An 18,579-nucleotide genomic window follows, 5' to 3' on the forward strand; every position below is an offset into this window, starting at 1 on the left:
GAAGTGTGTGGGATATATGTATGCACACACATACATTATATAGTTGACCATAAAGGTACAAGCTGGTGGAAGGGAGTCCAAAAATACAAGTGGATATAGAGGATTTTTCTTTTTGACCCAGGGTTTTACTGGGTAACTCTGACTACCTGGAACCCACTCTGTAGACTAGATTGGCACTGAACGCAGAGATCTGCCTGCTTCTGCCTTGGGGTTAAAGACATGTGCTAAAGATGTATGCTACCATGTTCGTCCCAGTATGGAGACCTTTTAAGATAAAAGTACCTTTCAGTCCCTGAGAAGCAAGATGGAAATATACATTTGATCACCACCAGACCCTGGGAGTACATGTACAGAGGCCAGGGAACACACTCTGGGAGAGGGAGGAGGAGTGACCTGTGGACCAGTATCTCTGTTTGATCCAGGGTAAATATCTCAACAGGTTTCTCGTGGGCAGGTATTCAGTTGTTCTTTTTGTTGTTTGGTGTTAAAATTTATTTATTATGTATACAGTGTTCTGCCTGTATGTATTCCTGCAGGCTAGAAGAGGGCACCAGATGGTTGTGAGCCACCATGTGATTGCTAGGAATTGCATTCAGGACCTCTGGAAGAGCAGCCAGGGCTCTTAACCTCTGAGCCATCTGTCCAGCCCCTTGTTATGTTTTTTGAGACAGGATCTCATGTATACCAGGTCAGCCTTGAACGTGACATATAGCTCAGGATGACCTTCCACTTGTGGCCCCATTGTTTCCACCTCTAAGTGCTAGGTTTATAGGCATGCACCACCATACCTAGTTTATTCAGTGCTGGAGATCAAACCAAGAACTCCATGCATCATGCCTGGCAAGTGTTCTACCTAATGAGTCACACCCCCTGCCTTGTTTGTGACAGTCTTGCCAACCCAGGCCAACCTTGAACTCAAAATCCTTTTCCCTCAATTTCCTTAGTGCTGGGATAACATGTGGAAGCCCCCACGTCTGACTTTTATGGACACTTTTAACTGGGAGGTCTGTATCAGGCAGGCAGAGTTTCAGAGATCTTGTAACCATAAGAGGTGGACTCTCTTGCTTGTCTGCATAATCTGTGCAGCTGTGAGTCGGCAGGGATAGCCAAGTAGACTGCACCTGGCTCTGTCACAGGAAGGTGGTCACTGGGAGCAGCTGGATAAGAGTGGTCTGGATAGGCCACATGAAGACCTGTGAATAGAGTCAGACCTGGAAGCCGTTGAGGGAATAAGCCCTGCTTCTGCTGTGAAAAAGTCCATTTGTATTCCAGCGGATATAGAGATCACTGCAAGTGATTTAATCATATTTCAGCATTTTCTGAATGTCAGATAATCTGCTAAATTCTAGGCCCTGAGAACATGTGGTCCACGGCCAATCTGAGCAGAAAGGACTATATCCCTGTGTGAATTGACTGCAGTGTTGCTGGCAGGCTTGGCCCTTATTTACTGAATGCTTGGCTACCTCTGGTGACAGCAGACAGAATGTTCTGGTGCCCACCTGTGATTTAAATGTACCAGATAGAATTGCTCAGTAAGGTGTTTATGGCATGCTCAGGGTAGGGTTGAAATCCTAGATACCACAAAACAGGCCCAGAGGAAACTGTGTCTTTTTGCCACAGGAATTGTCATAGAGAAGTCACAGTATACATCTTGCACAGACACTTGGGCTGTGCTGCTTTCTGCTTTAGTAGCAGCACTGAACAGGACAATATGGCCTCATAAGATCCACCCTCCCCATCCACTCCGCCAAAAGGATAAGGTCTCCCATGGTGAGTCAGCCCCTCCCCGCTGCATCAAGGTTGAGCCAGGCATCCCACCACTGGGAATGGACCCCAAAAAGCTAGCTCACACAACATGGATAGATCCTGGTCCCACTGTCAGGGGCCCCTCAAACAGACCAAGCTAGCTACACAGCTGCCACTCATATGCAGAGAGGGCCTAGTTTGGTCCCATGCAGGCTCCCCAGCTGTTGGTCTAGACTCTGAGTTCCCGTGAGCTCTGGTCAGCTGTCTCTGGATTTCCCTATCATGATCTTGACCCACCTCTCCCACCTTGCTCATATAATCTGTTCTCCTTGTCTTCTACTGAAGTCCCGGAGCTCAGCTTCTATAGTTCCTGGATGAAGGCTCTATGATGACAGGGTATTCACCAATCTGATTGCAGGGAAGGCCAGTGCAGGCCCCCTCTCCACTATTGCTAGGAGTCTTAGCTGGGGTCGTCCTTGTGGAGTCCTGGAATTTCCCGAGCACCAGATTTCTCCCTAACCGCATAATGGCTCCCTCTATCAAGATCTCTCTTTCCTTGCTCTCCCACTCTGTCCCTCCCGCAACTTGACCATCCCATTCCCTCATGTTCTCATCCCCCATCCCCTCCTCTCTGTGGCTCCCCAACTCCCAGTTTACCTAGCAGATCTCATCTATTTCCCCTTCCCAGAGTGATCCATGCACCCCTCTTAGGGTCCTTCTTGGTACCTAGTTTATTTGGAGCCGTGGACTGTAGTTCGCCAAACGTTTTTTAAAATAACTGTAGGGATTTTACTCTCTCTGGCCTAAAAGTAAACAGGATTCATTTTTCTTCTTCCTCAAGAGACATGAGCAGAAGTTTGGATAAACAGTGTTGTGGCATCATGATGTGAAAGCTTATTTCAGATCCTACCTTCCGCTTGCGGGCGATGCAGCCAGAATAGAAATCTTGCAACCTCACTCTGTAGGCCTTGTGGACAAGGGGGTAGACTTGTTTTCAATCTTGGCTGTTGCTTAAAGTTCATATTTCTTCTACCTTAGCCTCTCCAGAGGAAAAATAAAAGCCGGCAGTGGTGGCACATGCTTTAATTCCAGAGCTTAGAAGGCAGAGCAGACAGATCTTTGTGAGTTCAAGACCAGCCTGGTCTACATAGTGAGTTCCAGGTCAGCTAGAGCTGTCTCTGAGACAGTTAGAGATCTGTCTCAAAAAGAAAGAAAAAAACAACAACAAAAGAATGCAAATGCTAAGTTTTCAGCCAGAAACAGGAGGGAAATTCCTCTTCCTCTGTCCTGTCTTAGTTTGGGTATCTAGACTCCAGATAAGAGAGGTAGGCAGATATTTTACAGTGGAAAGGCTGTGCTAGAGGACAGGTAAAGCCATGAGCCATGTGGCAAAACATAGATTAATAAAAATGGGTTAATTTAAATGTAAGAGCTAATTAGTAATAAGCCTGAGTTATCAGACAAACATTTACAATTAATACAAGCCTCTGTGTGGTTATTGAAGCAGCTCCCAGGACAGGAAAACTGCACATATATGTGACTTTGTTGAAGTAGAATGGCCTGCTTGGAAAAAGTCACTATAAGGTATAGCAGGCTTTCTCAGATTGCTGTCTCCCACATCATGACACAGAGACTTATTATTAGTTATGAAGGATCAGTTTTATCTTATACATATCCTGCTAGCACTTATAACTTAATTTAACCTGTTTCTCTTAATCTATATTTTGCCTTGGCACTTTTTACCTTTCTTTCATTCTTTATATCATACTTTCCTGCTTCCTCTGGCTGGCAGGTAGGTGCTTTGCTGGCCAGCCCAGGATGTCTTTCTCTCTTTCTCCCTTATTTTCTCTCCAGCCTAAATTCCTTCTCCTCTTTATTCTCTCTGCCGTCATCCCTGTCTAACCCTCTACTGCCTAGCTATTGGCCATTCAGCTTTTTATTAGACCAATCAGGTGCCTTAGGCAGGCAAGGTAAAACAAATATAGCACATCTTTACATAGTTAAATAAATATTCTAGTCCACAGCAGTGAGGGTAGGCTTGAAGTTTCCTATGCTCAGGATACCACTCAGTGGATCAGTCAACTTTTTCAACACCATGCTTCCCATATGCTGCCATGTTCCCTGCCATGATAATGAACTGAACCTCTGAAACTGTAAGCAGCTCCCCTCAATTAAATGTTTTACTTTATAATAATTGCTGTGGTCATGGTGTCTCTTCATAACAATAAAACCCCTAACTAAGACAAGTTGATATCAGGGATTAGGGTATTGCTGTGATAGGCCTGACCATGGGTTTGTTTGAAGGAATTTGGAGTTTGGTACTTTGGATTGTGAAAGCAGTGGAATGCTTTAAGCACTGCTTAAAGGGTCATAATAGTAGGAGCATAGATGTTAGAGGTGTTGAGAGTTATTTGAACTGTTGGGGGGTTGCTCAAGAGGTTTCAGAGGAGAATAATTTTAGTATGTTGCCTAGAGATTGTTCTTGTGATATTTTGGTGAAGAAAGTGGCTGCCTTTTGACCTTGTTTGAAGAGTCTACCTGAGGCTAAAGTAAAGAGATTTGACTTAATTCTATTGGCAGAAGAAATCTCAAACCAATTTAGTATAAAACTCTGTTGTGTGGCTATTAGTGATAAGTATAATGAAGATTTATATGAAAAGGAGATAAATGGATTAATAAATGGAATGGAGTAGTGACCTCAAGGCAAGATCCCACTCAGCTAAATCCAAGAAAGAAAACAAAGAAAAGTTTAGAGCTGGGTATTGTGGTGCACACCTTTAATCCCAGCACTCAGGAGGCAGAGACTGGCAGATCTCTGAGTTTGAGGCCAGCCTGGTCTGTAGAGCAAGTTTAAGGACAGCCAATCTTAGGCAGTAAAGAACAGAAAGCTGGTGAAGATGTAATTAAACAAGGAACAAGGGGACCATGTTCCAGCCCCAGCAAGCAGCAAAACTTAGCAGTTTTTGCTACATGGTTCTGGATTTAGAGTTAAGAACAAAAAAAAGGAGTAATGGAATAAAGCCACTGAGGCCAGGCATTGTGTTAGGGTGTTCCTAAATGGAGGCCTAGTAGAGAGGCTATTAAGTAAGCCTGTGAAGTTGAAGCCTAGATTGCCTTGGAGAACATAAGATGTTAGACATAGACATGCTAGAATCATGAGGTGCCTGCCAAGGAAAGCTGCTAACAGGGAGTGGAGCCAGCCTAAGAGAAAGAAGTGTCTTGCAGTCAACAAAACTGAATGAAGTTAGAGATTTAGAGAGTGGTTTTGACATCAGACATGGAGATACAGATAGAGATGCAGAGTTTGGAGTTTTCCCAGCTGGTTTTCGGTCTTGTTTTGGTCCAGTACTTCCTCACTATGCTCCCTTCCATACATTTTGGAACAGTAATGTATATCCTGTGCCAATATTATTGGAAGTGTGTGATCTGCTTTTTGATTTTAATTTTTACAGGTGATTACAGTTAAGAGATTGCATAAATCTCCAAAGAGACTTTGATCTTTGGACTTAAAAACATTGTTGAGACTATGATAGACTATGGGAACTTTTGAAGTTGAACTAAATTTTTTATTATGATATTTTACATGCTTATGGGGCCAGGGAGTGGAATGTGGTAGTTTGATGTAATTGGCTTCCATAATCTCATAGGGAGCAGCACTATTAGAAGGTGTGACTTTGTTGGAGTGGGTATGGCCTAGTTGGAGGAATTGTATCACTGTGGGAGTGGGTTTGAGGTTTCTTATGCTTAGGACACTGCCCAGTGAGTCAGTTGTTGCCTGCAAGATGTAGGACTCTTGGCTCTTCCAGAACCACATCTGCCTGCATGCCGCCATGATGATAATGGACTGAACTTCCAAAAATGTAAGCGAGCCCCTCCCCATTAAATGTTTTTTTTACTAAGAGTCTCCATGGTCATGGTGTTTCTTTACAGCAATAAAAACCTAACTAAGACAATCTGTAGCTCTAATTCCAAGAGATCTGATACCCTCTTCTGACCTTAGTGAGCACCAGACACATACATGGTACACATGCATAAGGTAATAAAATAATTTTAAAATCCTACCATAATCCTTTTTCTCATTAATGTTTAAGATATTTAGGTTATATTATAAATAAAAATGGATAAAATTACATATCGTAAAACAGGCTGTTCTGAAAGGTAATTGCGATTATTATAGCTTTATCTAATTTACTTTTTATTTTGTTGAGTTTTATAAGAGAGGATCTTGGTAAGTAGTGCAGGCTGACCTCACACTCAGACCCAGTGATGGGATAAAGATGTGCATCATCACACTGAGCTTTGTTCATTTTTAAATTATGGGGAAATACGCATCACAAACTTCACTGTGTTGACCATTTTAAACTGAAGATCAGTGCTGTTAAGTATATTCATAGTTTTTGGCCAACAATCTCTAGAATCTTTTCATATTGCAAAACTGAAACTCCCTCCCTACAAAATCTTAGTTCTCCACTAGCCCTGCCCCTGGGAGCCTCCCATGATGACCTTGTGTAAGTGGACTATACAGTCATACTCCGCTGCCTGACTGTTTCACTCAGCATTCCTCAGGGTTTATCCATCTCGTAGAACTTCAGGATTTCTTTGTTTGTTTGTTTGCTTTTTGAGACAGGGTTTCACTTTGTAGCTCTGGCTGTCTTATAATTTACTATGCAAACGAGGCTGGCCTTGAACTCACAGAGATCTGTGTGTTTCTGCTTCCCAAGTGCTGAAATTAAAGGGATGTGCCACCATTTCTGGCCCTAAAATGGTAGATTTGTACAACCATCCCTTTCTTTACTTATATAAAATATAATGTGGTTCTAGGCCAGGCTTAGTGCTATAGGCCTTTAATCCCAGCACTTGAGAGGCAGAGACACATGAATCTCTGTAGGTTTGAAGCCAACCTGATCTACCTAGCAAGTTCTATGTCAGCTTGGGCTACATAGTAAGACTCTGACTCAAAACATTTTTTTGTTAGCCAGATGTGACAACACATGCCTTTAATCCCAGCACTCAGGCCAAGGCCATCCTGTTGTGCATAGTGAGTTCCAACCTAGCCACGGCTATGTAGCAAGACCTTGTCTGGGGTGAGGGGGACACAAAAATACTTTTTATTTAAAAAGATGGTTCTAATTTCCAAATTACTTAATGATAACTGTCCTCATAGGTTATAAATTCTGTATGATGGTAGAGATGTTTTTTCTGTTGTGTTTACTGTGTATTCCCAGTTCCTACTTGAGCTCTTTGATCCTTGGTAAACATCACTAGGTAAATAACATGTTATGTTCTCACTATCTCAGGGAAATGAGGCTCGTGAAGGGAGAAGCCCGTCATGGTTCAGCCCAGCCGAGGCTGTCCAAGTCATGCGCTACTGTTGCCTCTTGGCCCAGAACGTCTCCAGCCAAGTTTCTTCCAAGGATATCGGTGTCATCACACCCTATAGGAAGCAGGTGAGCCCACCCGGACTCTGCCTTCGTATACGATCACTGTGGCCCTTGGTCTTTGGTTTCTGAAGACCAGAAACAAGCTCATTTTGAACAGCAGGAGATTTTCAGAGAAGCAGAACCATGTTCTAGTGATGCTGAAGATAGGAAATTGGTAAACCATACACCTCATGGCCATTACTAACCAGCCACCTATCTTATTACACCCAGGGCTGAGCATTATTTTTACATTCTAGGTAATTACATCATAAATATTTACATAAGGACCTGTGGAATATCTTGGTATTTTGTCCCTTTAAGAAAAAACTTTCAGGAGGCTGGAGTGATGGCTCAGTGTTTAAGAGCACTGGCTGCTCTTCCAGGAGTCCTGAGTTCAATTCCCAGCAACCACATGGTGGCTCATAGTGGGATCTGATGCCTTCTGGTATAAAGTCAATAGAGCATTCATATAAAATAAATAATTAAATCTTGAAGGAAGAAAGAAAGGAAGGAAAAGAACTTTTGTCAGGGCAGTGGTGGCATATGCCTTTAGTCCTAGCACTCTGGAGGCAGATCTCTGAGTTCGAAGCCAGCCTGATCTACAGAGCAAGTCCAGGACAGCCAGGGCTACACAGAAAAACCCTGTCTTGAAAAACCATTTAAAAGAAAAAGAAAGAGAAAACAAAAGCTTTCAGCTTCAATCCCAGAACTTGGGGAAGTTGGCAGGAGGGTCTCTGAGATGATAATGATGATGATGATGATGATGAAACATCTTTCTATGTGTAGTTCATATCTTTAGCAGTAGCCTTGGGAGATTGAGGCAGGAGAATTGCTGCTAGTTAGTGACTAGTCTGGGTTATTCACGTTCTAGGCCAGTCTGCTACAGAGTGAGACCCTGTCTCGATAAAAGAAAGCTGTCCATCGCAGCCCTCAACCAGTATGTCTCAGAAGTAATGAATGCTGTTAGCGTTTGTGAGGATCACCCTTCCACAAAGGATTGTAAGGCAGCAGGTATTGCTGATCCTATAAAGGTCTCTATAGGTTGTGACAGCCAGAAACTCTCCATGTTTATTTTTACCGGTTCTGAAACTGTTGTGACTAGCGGTACCTTCCATACCAAACACAAGTTTTAGTAGCTGAGTTCCTGCCCCTTTGGTACACAAGGCACCAAAGCTCAGGAGAGGTCCTAGAGCCGCGAACGAAGGGCTGATTGCACGGCAGTTGTCAAGACCATGCAGGTGTGTGTTATGAAATTTTTTTCTGAAGTGGGGCAAGAGGCAAGAGTGAGTATGTAGTTTTCCTGGTGGCACAGAGATAGCAATAACCTGATTAAGAACCCACAGCCACTTGGTGCTGGCTATTTTTCCTCCTTGGTAAGTTTGGGGCCATTGGCCACATAGCTCTCTGGAAACAGAGCATCTTCCATCATGATGCTGCAGTGTAGCTCACTCACAAGTCCAAGTTCATATGTTCTTTTTTTCTTTTCTATTTATTCTTCTCTCATATGTTACATCCTGTTACATCCCCTCCCTCCTCTTCTCCCAGCCCCCCCCCCCACCTCCCCTTTCCCCCCGATCACTTCTTCATTTCCCGTCAGAAAAGGGCAGGCCTCCCAAGGATATCAACCAAACATGGCATATCAAGTTACAATAAAACTAGGCACATTCCCTCATATTAAGACTGAATGAAGCAACCCAGTAGGAGGAAAGGGATCCCAAAAAACAGGTAAAAGAGGCAGAGATAGTCCCTGCTTTGACAAAAACAACCATAGTATATATACAGAGGACCTATGTCAGACCCACACAGGAAATGCCAACCCAAGGAGTCTAACTACACCCGTGAAAACACAGGAAATAAATAATCTCACACTAGCAAAAACCAAAAGAAGGGAAGCACACACACTACTACCACCACCAACAACAACAAAATAACATAAATTATCAGTCATTAATATCTCTCAGTATCAATGGACTCAATTCCCCAGTAAAAAGACACAGGATGCCAGGCAGTGGTGTGTACACCTTTAATCCCAGCACTTGGGAGGCAGAGGCAGACAGATCTCTGTGAGTTCAAGGCCAACTTGTTTTAGAGTGCGAGTTCTAGGACAGGCTTCAAAGCTATACAGAGAAACCCTGTCTTAAAAAAAACAAAAAACAAAAAACTAAGACACAGGCTAACAGAATGGATATGAAAATAGTATCCATCTTTCTGCTGCATAAAAGAAATACAGCTCAGGGCTGGAAGAGGTGGCTCAGAGATTAAGAGCACTGACTGCTCTTCCAGAGGTCCTGAGTTCAATTCCCACAACCACATAGTGACTCACAACCATCTGAAATAAGATCTGGCGCCCTCTTCTGGCGCATGGGCATACATGGAGGCAGAATGTTGTATACATAATAAAAATAAATAAATAAATCTTTTTAAAAAAGAAAAGAAAAGAAATACAGCTCAACATCAAAAATAGACCTTACCTCAGAGAAAAATATTTTCTAAACAAACAGACCTAAGAAGCAGGCTGATATAGCTAATTTAATGTCTAACATTAAAATAGCCTTCCAACCAAAATAAAGCAAAAGAGATGGGTAAAGACACTTAATATTCATCAAAGGAAAACTCCACCAAGATGACAAGGTCTCAATTCTTAACATCCATCTCCAAATGCAATGGCACCCACATTTGTAAAAGAAACATTGCTGAAATTTAAATCGCACATTGAAACTCACTCATAATATTAATAGTGGGAGAATACCTCACTCTCACCAATGAACAAGTAATCCAAACAAAAACTAAGCAGAGACATAATGGAACTAACAGACATTATGAACCAAATGGACCTAGCAGATACCTACAGAACATTTTACCCAAACACTAAAGAATATACCTTCTTCTCAGCACCTCACAGAACCTTGACCACATACTTTGTCACAAAGAAAGTCTCAGCAGATACAAGAAAATAGAAATAACTCCTGTATCCTATCAGACCTCCACAGGTTAAAGTTGGATTTCAACAACAGAAAACCTAGAAACTCATGGAAACTCATATAAACAACTGTCAACTGAATGACTACTGGGTCAAGGCAGAAATAAATAAATTACAGACTTTCTAGAATTCAATGAAAATGAATGCACAATGAACCCAAACATATGGGGTACCATGAAAGTGGTGCTAGTGCATAAAGAAGTGCCTGCATAAAGAAGTGCCTGCATAAAGAAGCTGGAGTTTGGCTGGAGAGATGGCTCAGAGGTTAAGAGAACTGACTGCTGTTCTAGAGGTCCTGAGTTCAATTCCCAGCAACCACATGATGGCTCACACCCATCTATAATGAGATCTGAGATCTGGTGCCCAGAACACTATATGCATAATAAATAAATTTCAAAACAAAGAAACTGGAGCTTAATAACACACTTGAAAGTTCTAGAACAAAAAGAAGCACGCACACACACCCAAGAACAATAGACAACAGAAAATAATCAAACTCAGGGTTGAAATCAAGATAAAAACAAAGAGAACAATCAATGAAACAAAGACAGTTCTTTGAGGAAATCAACAAGATAGACAAACCAACTAAAAGACAGAGAATATCAAGATTAACAAAATCAGAAACAAAAAGGGGGGACATAACAATAGACACTGAGGAAATTCAAAGAATCATTAGATCATACTTCAAAAACCTCTACTCCACAAAATTGGAAAATCTAAAAAGAAATGAACAATTTTCTTGATAGATACTACTTACCAAAGTTAAATCAAGATCAGATGAACAATTTAAATAGACGTATATCCCTTAAGGAAATAAAAGCAATCATTAAAAGTCTCCCAACCAAAACAAAACAACAACAACAAAAAAAAAAAAAAAAACAGAGCCAGATGGTTTCAGCACAGAATTCTATAAGACTTTCAAAGAAGAGGTAATGTCAATACTCCTCAAATTGTTCCACAAAATAGAAACAGAAGGAATATTGCCATATTCATTTTATGAGACCACAGTTATCCTGATACCCAAACCACACAAAGATTCAACAAAGAGAATTACAGGCCAGTTTCTCTCATAAACATTGATGCAAAAATGCTCAATGACAAAACTCAGAAATCAAATGCAAGAAAACACCAAAAAGCTCATCCACCATGATCAAGTAAGCTTCACCCCAGAGATACAGGGATGGTTCATGAAAATCTTTCAATGTAATCTACCATATATACAAACTGAAAGAAAAAACCCACACAGTCCATCTCATTAGATGCTGGAAAAGCTTTTGATAGAAATCCAACACCCCTTCATGATAAAACGTGGAGAGATCAGAGATACAGGAGACATACCTAAACATAATAAAGTCAGTTTGCAGCAAGCTGATAGCCAACATCAAATTAAATGGAAAAAAACTCAAAGCACTTCCATTAAAAGCAAGTTAATGTATTTGGCTGGGTTTTTGGGGGGGCTAAACATTTTTTTAGATTCATTTTTTTATTTTATGTATAAATGTTTTGTCTGCATTATTGTCTGTATAGCATATTATGTTTGGTACTAGGAATCCAGAAGAGAGCATGAACTGGACTTACAGGCAAGTGTGAGTGGGTCCTGGCAACTGAACCCAGGCCTCTGCAAAAGTAACAAGTGCTCTTAACCACTGGTTAATGGGCATCTCTCTAGCCCTACGGATAAACTTTTTTGTTTGTTTGCTTGTTTGTTTGTTTGGTTTCAGACAGTTTCTCAGTAGCTATGGAGCCAGTCCTGGAACTTGCTTTGTAGACCAGCCTGGCCTCGAACTCACAGGGATGCACCTGCCTCTGTCTCCTGAGTGCTGGGATTAAAGGCATGTGCAACCATCGCCTGGCAAGGATAAACATTTTTATGTTCTTGTTCACTACATGAATTACGATTTATTATTAAAAGTAATATTTTGAGTTTGTCAAAATGGTTCATCAGGTTAAGGCACTCACTGCCAAGCTTAACCTGAGTCACTTCCGAAGATAACATGATGAAGAGAACCAATCCCTGCAAGTTGTCCTCTGACCTCAATGTGTATGCCCCCCAAATATTAGGTAAGTAATATTTGGGACCAGGAGATGGTTCAGTGGGTGCTTACTGCATATACATGAGTGCCTGAGTGCAAATCCCCTTGAACTCATAGCAGTCCTCCTACCTCAGAATCTCAAATTCTGGGATAGCAAGAGAGGAATCACCTTGACTAGCTTCATTTTATTCTTCTTTATTCTGCTGTTGGGAATCTTTTAGTAATTTATCAACTTAGACTTTGAGCTGTAATTACAATCTTGGTCAGGTCTTTGTCATTTCTGTCCTTGCTAGAATCTGTGCTTTGGCATTTGCACATGAAGTTTTTTAATGTGGCATCTTCAAGTTATTGAGATACAGTGGTAATAATGTCCCTGAAGGCTCTGCTAGACCCAACACCTGCAAACACTCCTGGTTCCTTCATGTTTCTTAAGTGAGTGTGGGTCACATTTTCAGTTCCTCTGAATGTATGTATGTATGTATGTATGTATGTATGTATGTATGTATGTATTTTGAGACAGGGTTTCTCTGTAGCTTTGAAGCCTGTCCTGGAACTGGCTGTTGTAGATGTAGACCAGGCTGGCCCCAAACTCACAAAGATCTGCCTGCCTCTGCCTCTCGAGTGCTGGGATTAAAGGGCGTGTACCACCACTGCCTGGCCTTCTGAATGTTTTTAAACTTTTGTTGAGAACTAGAAATTTTAGGAAACATAGTAACTTGGGGTTCTGATTCTCACCCTAAGATTGTTGTGCTGTCTTCTTATTTGCTTCTTTGGCTCATAGCTGTCTCTACTCTGTCTGTGGCGTCCATTTTTTTTCTGGTATGTGTCCTTACTGAATTTTATTTTCATTGTTTTTAGATATGGCTTCTAGGGGAGTACAAGCCCAGCTTAGTGGGTCATCAGTTTTCAGGAATCATCCCCATCACCTTGTATGGTTGCCATTCACTAAGTATTTATCTTCAGGTGCCTTTCTGTGCAGACCTCAGGCCATTTGAGTCTTCCCAAGCTACTGCTTCTCACCAGACTCTTTTGTGTCACTTCAGCCAATAATACACTCACTCCCACCTCAAGGTCTTTTTTTTTTTTTAAGTAGGAGAGACAGCTGTAGATGCTGGGTGGGAACTCAACTCTTTATTTTCCTATTTTTGTTTTGTTGGTTTTTTTTGGGTTTTTTTATTTTGTTTGGTTAGTTTTGGTTTTGGTTATAAGCCTAGCTTTTAATAGCTGAGCCATCTTTCTAGCCCACGAGCGGAACTCTTGGTTCTCCATATATGCTTGCCTTTTGAGGTTACAGCCAGATGGAAGAGCCCGCATTCCAGAACACAGACTCCCATTATTCTTACCCAGAGTTGAGTAGCATTAACACTTGTTGGGCTGTGATTATTTCCAGAACACTGAATGTGCAAGTGTATGGTTGCTTTGTGGGAGTAGACTTGTCTGTCTCCTCACTTGGTTGTCACCATCTTGCCTAGGTCTTGTTTTGACCCTTCATGGATACTAGTAGACATTCATGGGAGAACAGATCATGTGGCATCAGCCTAGCCCAGTGCCACCTGCCATCAAGCCGTCCTTGAGGCTCAGCTCAGTCCTCAGGATTGCACTGATCTAGGCTGAACGGCTTTCCAGCCTCCACACCACCCTTGGTCACTGCACAGCTAGCTGTCCAGCATGGCGGATTAGTTCAGGGTCTTTATGGCCAGCTAATTTTCATGGGACTAACCAGGAGTCTGAGAGACTCTTTTGTTAGTGTTTGCTTGTTTGTTTATTTTAGAGATTAGTTTTTATTTTATGTGTATAGATGTTTTACCTGTATGTGTGTATCTACAACACGTACATGAAGTGCTTGTGGAGGCCCTAGACTAGAGTTAGATGGTTGCGAGCCACTTTGTGAGTCAATTCTGGATCCTGTGGAAGAGCAACCAGTGTTCTTCATTGCAGAGCCCTCTCTATAGATTCTGGGATTTTTTGTTTTGTTTTGTTTTGGTTGGTTGGTTTTTGGTTTTGGTTTTGATTTTTCGAGACAAGGTCTCTCATATTGTATAACAGTCCTAGCTGTTTTGGATCTCTCTTTGTAGACCAGACCTCGAACTCTCAGAGAGAGAGATCTACCTGCCTCTGCCTCCCAAGTGCTAGGATTAAAGGCTTAAACCACCACCCAGCCCTAGCTTCTGGTTTTTAGAAATAGTTTCTGCTTAGATCTCAAACTGGCTTAGAACTCATTTTATATCCCAGACCAGCCTCAAACTCATGATCATACTGTCTCAGTCTCCCAGGTGCTCACACAGGAATCTTAAATGGTAAGGGTTTTGTTTTGTGTGCTAGGAATCAAACAGCCTTGTGCGTGGTAGTCAAGGACTGAACCATTGAACTACATTCATATCCTTTTATGTTACTTTTTTTTTTCAAGACAGGGTTTCTCTGTGAAACAGTCCTGGCTGTCCTGTAACTCATTTTGTAGATCAGGCTGACCTCAAACTCACAGAGATCCGCCTGCCTCTGTCTCCCAAGTGCTGGAATTAAAGGCATGAGCTACCACCACCCATATATTTCCTGTTAAAAGATACCCTCAGTATTTTTCATTTTGTTATTATTCTATGATTTTTTAATATTTACAAGTATTTTGCCTTTGTATATGTCTATGTGCCACATTATTTCTTGCTGTCCAATAAGGCCAGAACAGGGTTTCAGATCCCCTGGGACTAGAGTTACACATGATTCTGAGCCTTCATATGGGTGCTGAGAATTTGAACCTGGGTCATCTGGAAGAGTAGTCAGTGCTTTTAACCACTGAGCCATCTCTCCATCATCCTGTCCTACCTTTTTATCCCCATATCCAGCTCAGAATGTAGCACATATGAACATATATAACTCTTTATAAAAGTGTCACTCATTTGCCAAGAGAAAGCAAGTAACCTTTGCATTGATGGTCAGATCTGCTGATAGCAAGAAACCAGCTTGTCTGTGGTGGAGACACAGGATTTTAATCCCAGCACTGGGGATGCAAGCCAATGGATCTCTGAGTTCAAGGCCAGCCTGGTCTACAGAGTGAGTTCCAGAACAGCCAGGACTACACAGAGAAACCCTATCAAGAGAAAAAGAGAGAGAAGCCATCACTCAGATGTTTATTTGTCACAGCTTGGCGCAATTGCCCTGTGTAGCCTTGCTGGAAGGAGCCGGAAAGGCTGAATCCTCCAACATGTCCCCATGGGACCTTTGCATTGGCATCACTGATGCCAAGCTGCAGAGGTATAGTCTGAGAATGGTGTGTATCACTGTGATCAAGCAACTATAACTTAGAACATGCTTCTCAAATCCCTTGCTTGTTCTCACATACAGGTTTGAAGAAGGGTTTGAAAATTTTAAAATGTAGGGCAGGGCTGGAGAGATTGTTCAGAGAGAGGTTAATAGCACTGGCAACTCTTCCAGAGATTCTGAGTTCAGTTCCCAGCAACCACATGGTGGCTCACAACCATGTGTAATGAGACCTGGTGCATGGAGGAATACATCCAGGCAGAACACTTTATACATAATAAATATTTTTTTAAATGTAGGACAAGAAGGTTACAACAAAAGTGCTAAAGGCTGAAGTGGGCACTGAACTTGAGCCATCATTAAGAACTGAGGTTCTCGGGCTAGAGCAAAGATTTGTGAGCCACAACAGAGCTCCACTAACTTCAGGCTACGAAAGCACAGTGGGTCCCAGTGTAACAACAGAGTGGGGAGATGTTACTAGTGGTGTCCCAGGCTTTGCCTCTGGCCACATGGCCCCTGTGTGCCTTCCTAAGCATCACATGCAGGGACTTCTTGGGCATCTGTGGTGGTTTGAATGAGAATAGCCACTAGAGGCTCATATTTCTGAGTTGTTGGTCCCTAGTTGATGGGACTGTCCACATTCTAATGTTCTATTCTTCCAAAGTCCAACAGAATCATCCATTAAGCTGTGCTTAGAGCATGCTGACACTTCTGTAGCCCACAGTTCCAAAAATGTCCTGAATTCCTCCTGCAAACCAACTGCAAAGGCCTGAGAATGACATGGTCAGGTTTAGTCATAGCAGTGGCCACACTTCTCTCATACCAGTTTTCTGTATTAGTTACTCCCATGCCACTTTGAGACACCTGACAGAACAACTCAGGGAGGAAAGGACTTATTCTGGCTCATGATTTCAGAGGATTTCAGTCCATCGTGATGGGGAAGACATGGTGAATAACTTAATTCCTGGCAACGGAACATGTGGCAGAGACTGTTCATCACAGGACTGGAAAGCAGGGCTAGAAAGGCCCTTCAACAGCCTTCAGAAGCCTATTCTGCCAACTGAGCCCCACTTTCTAAAAGTTACACAGCCTCCAGCTGTGGACCAAGTGCTCAAAAGTATGAGAGGGAATACATTTCAGACCCAAATCATAGTAGTAGTTGGGTTAACTGCAATAGGTATATATCTTGATTTTTACAATGTTATTTTTAATCTTATACCTTGTTTTAAAGGTGGAGAAAATAAAAGTCCTTCTGCGGAATGTGAACTTGACTGACATCAAGGTTGGCTCAGTCGAGGAGTTCCAGGGGCAAGAATACTTGGTCATTGTCATTTCCACTGTAAGTTCTGTTTGTGGCCAGCTGACATGTGCTTGAAATTGCTGGTTATTTAATGAGTGACAGATACATTCAAATAAAGTGGTAGAACCTAGTTCACAGTGTAACGTAACAGACTGCACTGCAGGCTAGAGACTCTGGTACTAGACTCGTGTGTTTCCAAAAGTGGTAACTATACTACATTGTTTAACAAAACCCCAAAAATCAAACCAGGTGATGGTGGCAGAGCACACCTTTAATCCCAGCACTGAGGGGACAAAGGCAGGTGAATATCTGTAAGTTCAAGGCCAACCTGGTCTACAGAGTGAGTTCCAGGACAGGCCCCAAAGCTACAGAGAAACCCTGTCTCGGGGTAGGGGGGGGAGATCAGGAGCCCAAGTGAAAAGGGTTTAGGAAGAAATGGCCAATGCATGGAGGAAGAATAAACTAGTGAATGACAGATGAGGTTGTGCACGCCTTTGATCCCAGCATTTCAGAAGCAGAGGCAGGCAGATCTCTTTGAGTTTGAAGCTCCCTGTTCTATATAGTGAGTTCCAGGACAGCCAGGGCTACATAGTAACACCCTGCCTAAAAATAAAAAACCAAAAGAAAGGAAAAAAGATAGTGAAAGACAGCTAGAGAGCAGAGTGGGTCAGATGGCAAAAGGAGGCCCAAAGATTTGCTTTTATAGCACCACACAAGGACAGCTTAACTCTCAAACCACTGTCTTTTAATTTTTAAAGTATCCCCATTGCAAGCTCATGCTAACTGCTGAGTGAAAATTCAGATACAAAAAAAGAAAATGAAGACCCAGACAGAACCTGTTAGCATCTGGGGGGACTTCCTGTCTGCAGACAGAATCGTGCTGTCATCAGCCCTGTCTCACTTTAAACACAAATGAGGTCATGTTCATGTTGCTTCTTAACCTTTCTGCTTTATGTATTTAAAAAAAACTTGAAATACCATTTTTATTCATCTTTGTGTCTTGTAGGTGCGGTCAAATGAAGATAGATTTGAAGATGACCGTTATTTTTTGGGTTTCTTGTCCAATTCAAAAAGATTTAATGTTGCAATCACAAGACCCAAAGCATTGCTGATCGTTCTGGGAAACCCACATGTCCTTGTCAGAGTGAGTTCACAGAACACTGGGCTGCCATTGTTTTGATGGAGAAAGGCGGGGATACAGGTCACAGGAAATGACTTATGAGGTCAAACATACACCTGGCACCAGGAGAGTCTGGGCCTTCACTCACTTGGCTCTCTTCTTTTCCTCAGGATCCCTGTTTTGGAGCGCTGCTAGAATACAGTGTTACCAATGGTGTCTACACAGGGTGTGATCTACCTCCCGAACTGCAGGCTCTCCAGAAGTGAGCTCTCCAAACCCACTGAAGCCTCAGGACCAGCCTGGATGCCTTTTTGACTTTTCCTGACCCCTGGGCTACAGCAGCCTCTGTCCTGGAGTTTAGTGGTCAATGTCACTCCACTCTTGTATACCTGAATAGGTAAACAAAGCACCCAGGTAGAAGCACTGTGGAGGAAAGTGCTTTTATGCTCACTGTCCAGTGTCAGGATCTGTGGGGCACAGGAGAGTCTGCCTGCTGACAAGGAGACATTGTGCCTCACTCTAGGGACCCTTAAGTCCAGACATGCTTCAGTCTTCTACAACTCTTGGGGCTTCCTGGTCTCAAGACTGAAGACGGTGTAGGTAGGACCACTGAGTCAGCTGAGCTGCTCCTGCTTCCTTTTACTGATCTTGGTTCACAACAGTTTGTTTCTGCCAGTGGGCAGTCACTGCCACTACCCTCCCCCAAATAAACACTACAGTAACCCCGA

At 42.4% G+C, this 18,579-nt stretch overlaps 1 protein-coding gene across 2 annotated transcripts in view; it reads left to right on the top strand.

The window, feature by feature from the left end:
- Positions 1-18,579, top strand: part of Mov10l1 (Mov10 like RNA helicase 1) — a 73,196-nt gene extending 54,617 nt beyond the window's left edge. For both annotated transcript variants that reach the window (XM_048444892.3, XM_085678857.2), the window contains 4 exons: positions 7,044-7,193; positions 16,663-16,770; positions 17,738-17,875; positions 18,022-18,579. In XM_048444892.3, coding sequence (XP_048300849.1) covers positions 7,044-7,193; positions 16,663-16,770; positions 17,738-17,875; positions 18,022-18,117 — 492 coding nt within the window. In that variant the 3' untranslated portion in view covers positions 18,118-18,579. The remainder of the gene's footprint in view (positions 1-7,043; positions 7,194-16,662; positions 16,771-17,737; positions 17,876-18,021) is intronic.

Source organism: Myodes glareolus, chromosome 19 (genome assembly GCF_982192425.1).
Source record: "Myodes glareolus chromosome 19, mMyoGla1.1, whole genome shotgun sequence".
NCBI classification, from domain to species: Eukaryota; Metazoa; Chordata; class Mammalia; order Rodentia; family Cricetidae; genus Myodes; species Myodes glareolus.